The sequence below is a fragment of the Anabrus simplex genome, chromosome 7 (genome assembly GCF_040414725.1).
Source record: "Anabrus simplex isolate iqAnaSimp1 chromosome 7, ASM4041472v1, whole genome shotgun sequence".
NCBI lineage: Eukaryota > Metazoa > Arthropoda > Insecta > Orthoptera > Tettigoniidae > Anabrus > Anabrus simplex.
This window is the reverse complement of record NC_090271.1, coordinates 40,232,656-40,248,275: the sequence shown is the minus strand read 5'-3', so window position 1 is coordinate 40,248,275 and position 15,620 is coordinate 40,232,656. Positions and strand designations below refer to the sequence as shown.

Here is a 15,620-nt window from a genome sequence, read left to right as displayed (position 1 = left end):
TCATCTATAGGTTCCTCAGGACCTTGATTTCTTCGCAGAATCTCCTGTATAAGGACAAAGTTCATGTCTGATAGACCAAACCTAATTTTGAGTTCTTTCGAGAAATCAGAGCAGCATCTAACTTTATATTTATTTAATCAGAACCATTTGCTCACACACCCCTCTAGCATACTGGAGATGACAGGGACAAACAGGTCTAGGAACATAGAGGCACACGCGGTGATGTCTTCGAACCTTTCTAAGAATTCAATGACGCAGAAATCTTTTTCCTCGCCTGAAAATTTCAAGTTCTACTTTCGGATAACATCGAGTGCAGGATTAAATTGAGATGGCCCACTCACAATAGGCTGTGGAATGCAATTTACAGTGTTAATGTTTGTGTTAGAGATAAGCTCATTAGGGCGATTGTTTACAGCAATACTCGCATTGTTGGGATCAGAGTTTGAATGAGTGGAATTACCTTCCATAGATGTGCCTGAATTATTTTGCATATCAACACAGGGAGGATTTTCACATGCATCGTCTTGTATGTTCTCGATTGATTACAGATAAAATTAATAATGCAAAGAGCAACAATCACCAATAACAAAATCAAACCAAGGTTATACACAAGATGTAATGGAAGTATGCTGTGACATAGCATCATTTAATATATATACTCATCGTGGCACAGTATAAACATGAAAGAAGGGGACTTAGTTGTAAACGAATCCAGCTCTGCTTCATCGAGAATCAGCCTCTCGATTAAACATTCCAGCCACGAACCACACTCTGCTACCATGAGACGACCACACCCACTCACATGCACACAACACGCAACACATACAACACATACATGTACAACACACATACTCTCCTACCGAGGACACACACACACATACACACACACACACTCACGTACATACACTGACAGGTCTGTGGATACTTACTTACTTACCTCTTTAATAGGTCGTGGACGGGCTGGAACAGACTAAAACAGCCTGTAGCTGAACTCGTGCCTAATTAGGGCAAAGGGGGTAAATAGGAATGGAACGAACCCAGAAACCTTCCCAGCAAAAGAAAGAATGGGGTTGAAAAATATGGGGGTTTATTAACAAACATAGAGCAAAATAAGACAAATAAAAATAGTTTAACTTGCAGAAATATGCATTGGATATCTACCACATAGACTTTACATCCAATGATATTGAGAGGCTCATCGAATACAACCCAAGCATGGCCGCACTTGCTTCTCACAATTCCAAATCTCATAACGCATGGTTGATTGGCCTCACATAGTTTCATATGCATGATGTATGATGCATTAAGCCTCATAATAAAATGATAAAAGTGGACATGCGCTGAAAGAAATACACACACATCAAAACATTAAGTACATCCCGATCCCAACTCAATATGCTCCACATATTAGAACGAGCATCACTAGAGACGCGGCTCTGCACAACAATCCCCCATCTTGAGAAACACAGCATCCCAAGGAATAAAAGTAGATAAAGATGGTTGCCATAATTACAAGGTGGAGTAAACAAAACTAACAATGAAAGCAAATGGATACAAAGGAACACAACCAACGTTACTAAATAATTAGGCCAGCAAATAGCCCGAGAATTGAAATAAAGAAAAATACAAGTAAAAATGAAAAGAACACTGTGAGATGCGGAGAATATTATTAATCAGGCAGACAGACAGCACAACCGCACACACGCACACACCGAAGAGATCAAGAAAGAAGTGTATGTGATTCGGAATAAACCAGTATGTCAAGACACATTACGAATATAATCCGTATAGCATGACGTGTGCTTTCATGGACTCATGAGCTCATACAAGGTGCATAAGATAACAAAGAATTGCCTCATCGAGGCGAGGCATATCCCATCAAAATTCATAGCAGCAATCATCATAAGCAGCACGCCCACAACATATTCATATCGCCTCGCAGTGGATGATCATGAATACCAGTCATAGCATCAAAACACAGCATCACACATCAAGACCTCGGCCATGAAAGAAATCGACGAATGACCAAACGTGCAAGGTCTCAAAGCAGCATATTGCTCACACACAAATCAATCACACAACAGACCAATATCATTCTCCATCCTCACAGGTTTATATGACAAGAAAAATAGAGCACACAAAAAGTAAATGGAAACCTACAGTAAAATGAAACGTAAAGTTAGCAGAATAAAATATAATTAATATGCCCACGCAACTATAGCAGCCTAGAAATAATAAATACCTGTATTAGCAGGGTAGAGTGCAGAGACTCTAGGTAATCCCGAAACAGCGACACAAAGGGAGAGTCGGACTATAGCGTGGATAAATCCATGATAGGAACAGCAAGCGACGCAAGTAAAATATTTTGCATCTCAGTGTGCTCAGTATGCTCATTGTTTCATGAACTTCCATGTTGATTTCACAGTCTAACGATCTTACACCAAAGATGGCAAGTACCAGACTGTGGAAACATTTCGGCTGATGGCCGGAAGCGCTCTAAGTCAAGGAGAAAACAAGTCATACGTCACATCCAGGGAATAGGTCGACAAAGATGTCCATAGCAGACAAAGAGAATGGTATTTTCCAAGAAGTGTACCACCAAGGCAAGCTTGGTGTGGTACATATTTTTGTGACATGAATGTTATTGGTCAATGTGAGCTTGGGAAGTCAATCACATGATTCCACACTTGGTCGCATGACTCATAGGTATTTTTGTAACTTATTTATTTATCATATGGCTTTTAGTGTTGGGAGTGTCCAAGGATATGTTTGGCTCATCTAGTGCAGCCCTTGTAAGGCAGAGTTTGTACTGTTTGCCTGTGAGTTTTGAGCCTAGAGTTTTCCTTATAATGTTACATTCTTTCTTGAGTGTTTTTGTTGGCAGCTTTCCTGTACAAATTGAGTGTTTCTGATCCATAGAGATTTCCTGGTTTAATGACCTGGTTGTGATGTTTTAGTTCTGTGTGCATCTGCCGTGTATGGGATGACAACTTATAATCTGACACCATCCCCAGCTACCAAAATGTTCCTGAAAGAATGACTCCAGAAAACTGAAGAAATAGACCCAGAATTCTTTAATATTCCTGCCATGAATAATGATGAATAGAATGCAGCCAGTTTTGAGCTATGTCACCTCTATACGAGAGGAGCAATTCACTGTTTTCACCAGCTATCCAGCGACTGTGTTTGTGAAATCCGCAACTCACATTGTTCACTATACCACCTGTTCCACTGCACACAAAGGACACTTCCTCTTTTTAATTATGCAAAAAGTGAAACCTTGTATTAACAGTGAACTTCTCTATTTTTAGAATCATATGTACACATTGTTTTTAATATTGAATATTAAATTAAATATCTTTCAGTGGGAAAATGATTGTTCTTGTGGGAGATTTCATAAGGGTTTTTCCTGCTCTGCCATATGCTTATCACTAAACAATTAATTATAATTGTATTAATTACTCTCCTCTTTGACCCTTCTTGAAAATACTCTGCTTACATAAAAATTTTCAGGCAAAACCATAAAAAACTGAATTTGCCAGTTTTTTTGCAAGATATTGGTAACAGCGACTACCCCTCTGTAGATGGTAATGAATTAAATGTTATTCAACTACCAGCCAGAATTTTAGCACATGATGTCATGATTGAAATTTATAGAAAAATATTCACTTCTGCAAAAGATGTCATTACTTTATCGCAAGTTGCCATTCTTAATTAATTTGAAAGTCATTGGGCTTATACCCAGTCGTTCAAAACCATACACTAGCATCAAGAGATTAATACTGAATATGAAAGCTAGCTACTTCAATTTCCTACATAATTCTTGAATTCCTTGGAATTAATGGTTTGTCTCCACATATTCTTATTCTAAACATTGGAGCCATAGTTGTGCTCCTTAAAAATTGGAACTTTTCCCAACGACTCCTAAACAGAACCAGATTAGAGCCTAATTTTAAGAAGTATGTAATTGTTTAAAATTGGAAATGAAAAAATGTGTCCTAGGACTTCTGCTTGCCAGGTGCAGGTCTTTGATTTGGTGCCTAAAGGCGACCTGTGCATCGTGATGAGGATGGAATTATGATGATGCCCAGTCCACGTGCCAGGGGTATTAACGAATTATGGTTAAAATTCCCATTCCTGCATGCTAACCATTTAGCCACGGAATCGGATAGATTTGGAAACATAAGTAGAGATAAAGCTGGAGAGAGACAGAGACCTCTAATCTTAACGTAACAACATCCTATAAAACACTTCACTTTCTTTCTTTCTTTTTTTTTTTTTTTTCAAGAGGCATCAATTTCTAATTCGTTTGGCATTTTGTATCGCAATCAGTAAATCTCAAGGGACTTTAAGGTTTCTATTTACCTCAGCCAGTCTTCAGCCATGGCTAGTTAAATGTTGCAATGTCAAGAGAGTGGCTGTGTGGTTTGGGTCACGTAGCTAACAGTTTGCATTCGGGAGATAGTGGGTTTGAACTCCACTGTTGGCAGCCTTGAAGATGGTTTCCTTGTTTTCCCATTTTTATACCGGACTATGCCTTAATTAAAGCCATGGTCACTTCCTTCCCACTTCTAGCCATTTCCTATGCCACCTGCCTGTGTCGTTGCGAGGTAAAGAAAATTGTAAAAAAATAAACTACAAGGTATGTCGTATATAAGGAAATCGTTCAATAAATATTTACTGCATTGACCATCATGTCTTGAGGGGTTTCAGCTAGTACCGGTATATTTTATTTCTATAGCATGCTTTCCGGTCATTTTCAATGTTGCAACCAAACATCATAGCATAATGTACCACTGCAACCTTTCGAAGTTCCATGTTTGATCAAATACATAATTTTACACAGAAAAAAAGAAAACCTTCAGCCATCTTCAGCGACTATATTAATAAAATTTCTTACCAATTTTCATGCATTTCAGAGCATTCAAACACAACAACATCCGTCATGTCTTGAGGGGTTTCAGCTAGTATCGGTATATTTTATTTCTATAGCATGCTTTCCGGTCATTTTCAACGTTGCAACCAAACATCATAGCATAATGTACCAACTTCCTAGCAATGCAGGCTGAAGAAATTTTAAACTGATGCATCATATAAATACATTTCTGATCATTTTTCATTGGAGTAAATTCCCTGACAATTTTATTTCTGTATCTGATGTTAATATTAGGAAATCTAGTAAGAGCTAAAATATAGCTAAATTGCTTTAAAATTCATCCAAACATTGTGCAGAATTATGTGAATTTGTATATTCATTTTGCAGATTGGAATCCTTATTTACTGATAATCCTGACTTCTCAGTGAAATTTAAAAGTGATCAGATTCTTCCTGAAATGGAAAGGAATATTTTAATAACATTCACACCCCGGGAATGTAGAAAATATGTTGAGAAAGTTGAGTTTGTCATTAATGGTTCATTCAAGAAAATGATCAGTCTTTCAGGAGAAGGTGTTGATGTAAAGGTAAATAGTTTATACCATAACAGCTACTTACAGAATATACTATGTCTGTTTTAAATAATCACTAGAAAAAAAATGAGCACATAGTTATGTAAATTTTATATTTTAATTGAAGTGTGTGCCCAAATAATGGTCTTTGTTATACTCGGCGTGTTTTGAGTTATGAGCTTGAAAAGGTCAGAGACCTTCAGTATGCCTGGTGGTAGGCAAGTGCACATGTAGATCCTTATTCCGCACAAGCTAATTCTTTAACATAACTTCTGGAAATCATGTCCATAGACTTTACTCTGCCAAATACTCAACATGGGTAAAAATATAACTAGACCCTTAATTTGGCCACATGCTTCAATTATTATCAAAATATAATTCATCTCCCATGTAGATACAAACCCTGTGGATACCTACCATGGACATTTTATCCAGAGTTGAGAAGTAATTGAACTTCTTGCAAAGATTACATTCTTAGTAACTGTTACTTTTTACAAACCGAAGTCTTTACTTGTAATTTACCTCTTGAAACACAATTTTAATTGTTATGTTCTAGTAATCATTAGTTTTCAATAATTGATATACATCACACGGAGCCAGATGCAGGGAAAACAGAACGATGATGTAGATAACTTTTTCAGCTCTACTTCAGCAGAACCAGTAGTTTCACCTCTGAGCTCGATAGCTGCAGTCACTTATGTGCAGCGAGTATCCAGTATTCGGGAGTTAGTGGGTTCGAACCATTGTTGGCAGCCCTGAAGATGGTTTTCCATGGTTTTCCATTTTCACACCAGGCAAATCCTGGGGCTGTACCTTAATTAAAGCCATTGCGTCTTCATTTCCTATTCCTAGCCCTTTCCCGTCCCCTCATTGCCATAAGACCTATCTGTGTTGGTGCGACGTAAAGTAACTTTAAAAAAAAAATAGTAGTTTCACCAAATCTGGATGAGGTACTTTATTACCTCTTCAAATCTTCCAAAGAGGTCATACTTATCCCAGCAGTGTTCTAAAAAATTATTTGAAGAAGAAATTACAATTACTTGAAATGCTAGAAGTCATTAACTAAAATAAAAATTATGGGAAAAGATCATTTTGCAAGCTCTACGCTATCATGTTTAGCCACTTAATGTCTCCATACTTAAAAAAATAAAAACTCTCACATAATGAAGTCATATATTTTCAGTGCAAACTTATATATTATTCCAGCCCCATGCAAAAATGAAAATTATGTCAGTGATTTCCTTAAGACTAGTAATCTCTAAAGTCATTGTAATTTTTCTAATTACATTTGAAAAAGTAATTTGTAATTGTGTAAAATATTTTTCAGGTAACTTTAATTCAGCCCAATTACTTTTTTCTGTACTGTTTATAGGTTAACTTGTTTCTTAGAAAACTGTTTCTGCTAGGAACTTAAACAATACCATGCACTCATTCTTTCTTTTTTTGATCGACTGTATGTATCAGTGTTAACTATCTCTGCAGATTAACTGTAGTAATAGAAGAGTTGTGCTATATTCTTTGCTCATTCCTTTATATACATCTGATAGTACAGGCACTCCTGAATGGAACGAGCATATTATCTTTAAAATCTTTTAGCCAGTTAATATATTTTGGGGGGGATTATCTACACTTTACAAATAAAGGGGTGCACTTCTGCATTTCTACAGCAAGTTTAATTGTTAATATATATATATATAATTGTATTCTTGAAAGAATTTTACTTATTGTATCTTCAATACGGAACAAAATGAGATTAGTTACTTGTAACTACACAAGCTTACCGACAAATTATGTATTGAACAAATATGTATTAAAGAAATTGACCAGGAATATTTTATAACAAAAGAGCATAACACAGAATGAGATATAAAAATGTATGCTCACTTTTTGTGTGTCTGTACATACACATATTAACATTAACTGCTCAGAGATCAACTAAGAATTGTGTGGTGTTCACCTTCATTTTCTTTTAATTATTTTGTGAATTTTCTTGTAAATGATCTTTCTAACAACAGGTAGAAGTGTCTTTCTCACCATTTATGGCATCATTAACATCTGTTTGAACCAATTTAATATTAATTTAATAAGTACATAGTATATTATGTTATCATTATTCCTTTAATTATTGTCATCATTAACCTTTTCACTCTGGTGGACAGCTGTAGCAGTCATACGAGAGCTATGTCACACGGCCAGTGGACTGCTATAGCTGTCGAGCGCAGTTCGGGTTTTCTGTGCTTCACTACGGTTGACTGTTTGAGAAGTTCATGATATCTAGTGGGTGTGTTGTGGGTCTGTAGTTATTTGTAGAGTCACCAGTTGTCTGGGGCAATCAGAAGGTAAGGATTCAAGTGACCTTTGTGCCCATCATTTGCAACTTACTGGTGATTGATGATCACTGCTAATGTATTAGCACTTATCTGGGTAGCCCATCCATCCATCCATCCATCCATCCATCCATCCATCCATCCATCCATCCATCCATCCATCCATCCATCCATCCATCCATCCATCCATCCATCCATCCATCCATCCATCCATCCATCCATCCATCCATCCATCCATCCATCCATCCATCCATCCATCCATCCATCCATCCATCCATCCATCCATCCATCCATCCATCCATCCATCCATCCATCCATCCATCCATCCATCCATCCATCCATCCATCCATCCATCCATCCATCCATCCATCCATCCATCCATCCATCCATCCATCCATCCATCCATCCATCCATCCATCCATCCATCCATCCATCCATCCATCCATCCATCCATCCATCCATCCATCCATCCATCCATCCATCCATCCATCCATCCATCCATCCATCCATCCATCCATCCATCCATCCATCCATCCATCCATCCATCCATCCATCCATCCATCCATCCATCCATCCATCCATCCATCCATCCATCCATCCATCCATCCATCCATCCATCCATCCATCCATCCATCCATCCATCCATCCATCCATCCATCCATCCATCCATCCATCCATCCATCCATCCATCCATCCATCCATCCATCCATCCATCCATCCATCCATCCATCCATCCATCCATCCATCCATCCATCCATCCATCCATCCATCCATCCATCCATCCATCCATCCATCCATCCATCCATCCATCCATCCATCCATCCATCCATCCATCCATCCATCCATCCATCCATCCATCCATCCATCCATCCATCCATCCATCCATCCATCCATCCATCCATCCATCCATCCATCCATCCATCCATCCATCCATCCATCCATCCATCCATCCATCCATCCATCCATCCATCCATCCATCCATCCATCCATCCATCCATCCATCCATCCATCCATCCATCCATCCATCCATCCATCCATCCATCCATCCATCCATCCATCCATCCATCCATCCATCCATCCATCCATCCATCCATCCATCCATCCATCCATCCATCCATCCATCCATCCATCCATCCATCCATCCATCCATCCATCCATCCATCCATCCATCCATCCATCCATCCATCCATCCATCCATCCATCCATCCATCCATCCATCCATCCATCCATCCATCCATCCATCCATCCATCCATCCATCCATCCATCCATCCATCCATCCATCCATCCATCCATCCATCCATCCATCCATCCATCCATCCATCCATCCATCCATCCATCCATCCATCCATCCATCCATCCATCCATCCATCCATCCATCCATCCATCCATCCATCCATCCATCCATCCATCCATCCATCCATCCATCCATCCATCCATCCATCCATCCATCCATCCATCCATCCATCCATCCATCCATCCATCCATCCATCCATCCATCCATCCATCCATCCATCCATCCATCCATCCATCCATCCATCCATCCATCCATCCATCCATCCATCCATCCATCCATCCATCCATCCATCCATCCATCCATCCATCCATCCATCCATCCATCCATCCATCCATCCATCCATCCATCCATCCATCCATCCATCCATCCATCCATCCATCCATCCATCCATCCATCCATCCATCCATCCATCCATCCATCCATCCATCCATCCATCCATCCATCCATCCATCCATCCATCCATCCATCCATCCATCCATCCATCCATCCATCCATCCATCCATCCATCCATCCATCCATCCATCCATCCATCCATCCATCCATCCATCCATCCATCCATCCATCCATCCATCCATCCATCCATCCATCCATCCATCCATCCATCCATCCATCCATCCATCCATCCATCCATCCATCCATCCATCCATCCATCCATCCATCCATCCATCCATCCATCCATCCATCCATCCATCCATCCATCCATCCATCCATCCATCCATCCATCCATCCATCCATCCATCCATCCATCCATCCATCCATCCATCCATCCATCCATCCATCCATCCATCCATCCATCCATCCATCCATCCATCCATCCATCCATCCATCCATCCATCCATCCATCCATCCATCCATCCATCCATCCATCCATCCATCCATCCATCCATCCATCCATCCATCCATCCATCCATCCATCCATCCATCCATCCATCCATCCATCCATCCATCCATCCATCCATCCATCCATCCATCCATCCATCCATCCATCCATCCATCCATCCATCCATCCATCCATCCATCCATCCATCCATCCATCCATCCATCCATCCATCCATCCATCCATCCATCCATCCATCCATCCATCCATCCATCCATCCATCCATCCATCCATCCATCCATCCATCCATCCATCCATCCATCCATCCATCCATCCATCCATCCATCCATCCATCCATCCATCCATCCATCCATCCATCCATCCATCCATCCATCCATCCATCCATCCATCCATCCATCCATCCATCCATCCATCCATCCATCCATCCATCCATCCATCCATCCATCCATCCATCCATCCATCCATCCATCCATCCATCCATCCATCCATCCATCCATCCATCCATCCATCCATCCATCCATCCATCCATCCATCCATCCATCCATCCATCCATCCATCCATCCATCCATCCATCCATCCATCCATCCATCCATCCATCCATCCATCCATCCATCCATCCATCCATCCATCCATCCATCCATCCATCCATCCATCCATCCATCCATCCATCCATCCATCCATCCATCCATCCATCCATCCATCCATCCATCCATCCATCCATCCATCCATCCATCCATCCATCCATCCATCCATCCATCCATCCATCCATCCATCCATCCATCCATCCATCCATCCATCCATCCATCCATCCATCCATCCATCCATCCATCCATCCATCCATCCATCCATCCATCCATCCATCCATCCATCCATCCATCCATCCATCCATCCATCCATCCATCCATCCATCCATCCATCCATCCATCCATCCATCCATCCATCCATCCATCCATCCATCCATCCATCCATCCATCCATCCATCCATCCATCCATCCATCCATCCATCCATCCATCCATCCATCCATCCATCCATCCATCCATCCATCCATCCATCCATCCATCCATCCATCCATCCATCCATCCATCCATCCATCCATCCATCCATCCATCCATCCATCCATCCATCCATCCATCCATCCATCCATCCATCCATCCATCCATCCATCCATCCATCCATCCATCCATCCATCCATCCATCCATCCATCCATCCATCCATCCATCCATCCATCCATCCATCCATCCATCCATCCATCCATCCATCCATCCATCCATCCATCCATCCATCCATCCATCCATCCATCCATCCATCCATCCATCCATCCATCCATCCATCCATCCATCCATCCATCCATCCATCCATCCATCCATCCATCCATCCATCCATCCATCCATCCATCCATCCATCCATCCATCCATCCATCCATCCATCCATCCATCCATCCATCCATCCATCCATCCATCCATCCATCCATCCATCCATCCATCCATCCATCCATCCATCCATCCATCCATCCATCCATCCATCCATCCATCCATCCATCCATCCATCCATCCATCCATCCATCCATCCATCCATCCATCCATCCATCCATCCATCCATCCATCCATCCATCCATCCATCCATCCATCCATCCATCCATCCATCCATCCATCCATCCATCCATCCATCCATCCATCCATCCATCCATCCATCCATCCATCCATCCATCCATCCATCCATCCATCCATCCATCCATCCATCCATCCATCCATCCATCCATCCATCCATCCATCCATCCATCCATCCATCCATCCATCCATCCATCCATCCATCCATCCATCCATCCATCCATCCATCCATCCATCCATCCATCCATCCATCCATCCATCCATCCATCCATCCATCCATCCATCCATCCATCCATCCATCCATCCATCCATCCATCCATCCATCCATCCATCCATCCATCCATCCATCCATCCATCCATCCATCCATCCATCCATCCATCCATCCATCCATCCATCCATCCATCCATCCATCCATCCATCCACAGGACTATTGCCGAGGTGACAGATATCCTATCAATTGTTTACCGATTTCATAATGAATGAGAAACTATATACTACAGATATTCTATCGGGTAATAATTTTGATGAAAATGAAGACAAGAAAGCCTTACCCCTGCCAATACTCTGTCCAAAACCACAGATATAAAAGGACGGGAAGCTTTGCATGGATGAAACTGACTAATGAATGTTCAAATATATTTTGTTGAACTGTATATTACCGAGCTCGATAGCTGCAGTCGTTTAAGTGCGGCCAGTATCTAGTATTCGGGAGATAGTAGGTTCAAATCCCACTGTCGGCAGCCCTGAAAATGGTTTTCCGTGGTTTCCCCATTTTCACACCAGGCAAATGCTGGGCCTGTACCTTAATTAAGGCCACGTCCACTTCCTTCCCACTCCTAACCCCTTCCTGTCCCATCGTCGCCATAAGACATATCTGTGTCGGTGCGACGTAGAGCAACTAGCAAGAACTATACATTGTACCGGAAATGCTGGGCTAACATTGGTTTCAAAGTATTTCAAGCTTAAAATACGTGCCATATGCCACTGAGCGGCCAGCTACAGTGAACATGAGGCAAGGGACATAGGAGCCAGCTCCAACTCACCAAGGCTAAGTTACATCACTCGTCGAACATTCCTTCTACCTTTAGTAACTCATATAATAATTATGGTACAAATATGAAAGTAACATCACCATGCACCCCATTTTAACACATACAATACTATCAGTTTCTTTAAAATCCACCATGGATTAAGAAATTTATTCAGGAGGAGTGAACCAGCTGCAGTCCGCAACTCAAGTGTAAATAAGACATGAGTGCCGGCCAAAAGTACAGTCTTGTACCACAGTCAGATCCATGAGGTTGACTGCTGGTGGTTGTCAGCGCTACGGTGAAGTTATTAAGTTGAAGTCTGCAATACTCTACCAAACTACTGGTGAGAACAAATACTTTATTATTCTCCGTTAACAGACTTAGTCGTGTAGCCAGTGAGTGTAATACTTTAAATATTTCCAAGGAACTAAAAGTTTATCCATTACTTAACATTTTTGCCAACGGACTTAGCTGTATAATATGTGAGTGCTGTACTTAAACATTGTTCACGTGATTAAAACCTTGTGTAATTGAACGTAGAATTTTCCAAGCATAAACTGTGCATCAAACACTTAGGTTGTTCATGAACTGTGTAGTACTAACCTTCGGATGAAGTAACTACACATCATTTATTTCATAACAGAACTGCATAATACTTTGAGAGTGCTAGTCTTCATGTGAAATAACTTCACGTTATTCATGAATTAAAAACATTCTGTGAAGGAGATTAATTTTTACCTTCGATGGTTAAAATATACTGCAAATACACTCTTGCCGATTCATCAGGACTGGAACCCTCAGAAGCATGGAAGATTAAAATCTTGACATCCATCATGGCAACTAGAAAAGAGGCTGGTTGAATCACAGTACAACATGAATAATGCCTGGAGGGAAGAGTGGGCTGCTAACTTGCCAAGAAGAATCTGGGCTTCGTTGAACAGGGTGCGGACTGGTCCTGGAAGATGCAACTCCTGGCTCCACTAGTGGGGAAAAATTTCCAGCCCTCATTGTGACTGCGGTGACGTGGCTCAGACAGTCCACCATGTTGTAATGATGTGTCCACTTCAGAGCTTCCAGGGAGGATACCATGAACTTCATGAGGCAAGTGAAGAGGCAGTGAATTGGCTAAATTCTTTGGACATTAACACATAGGTGACAGGCCCCGAGGAATCTCATAGTACACTCACCAGCAGTAGGACACGGGCCCTGAGAAATCTCGGTTTTATTCACGACATTGTTTTCGGTCTACCTGTGACATCTATTTACCATATATTGAACCATTTCGGACTTGCACATTGAGTAGAATAAATCATAGTTGTATATCTGCCACTTTTCTGTTATTCATGGACTCCTTTTATTCTTTGATTTAGTTTCAAAACGTCGACTTTCTTTCTTCCGGTTCAGTCTATGATAAGACGGAGCACTCATGTAATACAGTGTTAGCTGACGACGATATTTTAGAAGAATGGTATGCTGATGATCGTTCAAATCGATATAGTGCTTGTGAATTAGTGGAAACTGAATGTGACATTGATAGTAGAATTGATATTCAGGCCCCTACACGCCATAATTTACATAGTATGCTCATTTATTCAAGTGACTCTGATGATGACAACAGTGTAAACATTGATGAGGCATTAGAAATTCACGCTGAATATGATTTTATAAGGACAGATTCTGCGACATACTTACAACTTTAAAGATAAAATCTTGATTAGTTTAATATTTATGTACATTTTTATAATCATGTGCACTCTAGTATGCTCAGTAGAAAAATGTCTGGTCCACAGGGTATGTGACAAGCTCAAGTATCCGGTCAGCAATGTGTTCAATTATAAGTTATATTACCATCCATTGATCCTTTGTCCGATTGTTGTTCTATCTACTTTAAGTGTATATAGTTTTAGGTATATATGATATATATATATATAGTTTCTCCGTACCCTCTATATGCCATATGAAATAAATAAACTATTTAAGATTTAATAATATTATTCTACATTTTAAAATTAAATCTTTTGAGTGAACCGGACTAATTTCACTGAATCATTTACATTTTGCTAGAGTCACATTCAAATGTGAAGATGAGTGTGAACAAAACTAATATAATGCGTGAGGAATTTTACTTCGAATATCCAGTCGAAGTGAGTCATATAAATCAGTGTAAATAATATTTCTACGATATTTAGCAGTGTTCATTCATTGAATAAACTCTCCAAACAGTTGTGCCTACATAAAATTAAAGTGATATTGAATTACTGTAACATAGAACAATTGTTCACATCCTCGAATTCTACGAACTTTCGGAACATTGATTATTCTTGCTTCCGTGTGCTTAAAGTTACCAAGTGCAAGTTGTGTTTAAAATTGAGCAGATTTGATTCCATTGACATTCAGCTGCAAAAGGTCTTATGATTTTCATCTCAGGTTAGGAGACAAGTGCAGTTCATTCAAATGGATGTTTCATGTCTGATTTTATTGACATTCTACATGAATATCAACATTTCATTAAGCACTTCATGGGTCCTATGAACATCAGTTACACGTTACACTTCACTACTCAGTCGCCATACAAGCCCGAGGGACTTATACATGTTCTTACCCATTATCTCAAGTAAGTGAAACCTGCAATTTGAACTCTAAGACCCTCCAGAACATCTAGAACTTCCAGAAATTCCAGACCTTCTAGATTGCCCATTGAGGGAATGGTTCCTTGGTGCAGTGAGCTGATTTCTGACCTGGACAGGAGGACCAGGGGTTCGACGTGTGACATTGCCAACAACAGTGTGAGAGGATTTCGTGCATAACAAATTCCAACCGTACTGAGGTGATTTAAACTTGTTTTGGTTTAATAAATCAGAAGTTCAAAAGAAACATTTGGAGTGTAAACCTCTCACCTCTGTACCTGCTCCAATTTAATGTACTGTATACACCCTGAGTTCAATCTCATGCTGTTCAAGCTCAAGGTGTGGGTATTTTTCTGGTACAAAATACATATTTTTGAATAGTTTACCTGTCATGTCTTTACAATGTGAATACATGCAAGCGAGATAGTGAAAAGTGAGCACTGTC

At 40.5% G+C, this 15,620-nt stretch overlaps 1 protein-coding gene across 1 annotated transcript in view; it reads left to right on the top strand.

The window, feature by feature from the left end:
• LOC136877676 (hydrocephalus-inducing protein-like) overlaps nucleotides 1–14,248 on the top strand; it is a 33,864-nt gene extending 19,616 nt beyond the window's left edge. Inside the window, exons 3-4 of the mRNA XM_067151889.2 lie at nucleotides 5,264–5,462; nucleotides 13,919–14,248. Coding sequence (XP_067007990.2) covers nucleotides 5,264–5,462; nucleotides 13,919–14,248 — 529 coding nt within the window. The remainder of the gene's footprint in view (nucleotides 1–5,263; nucleotides 5,463–13,918) is intronic.
• Nucleotides 14,249–15,620: the final 1,372 nt, after the last annotated feature.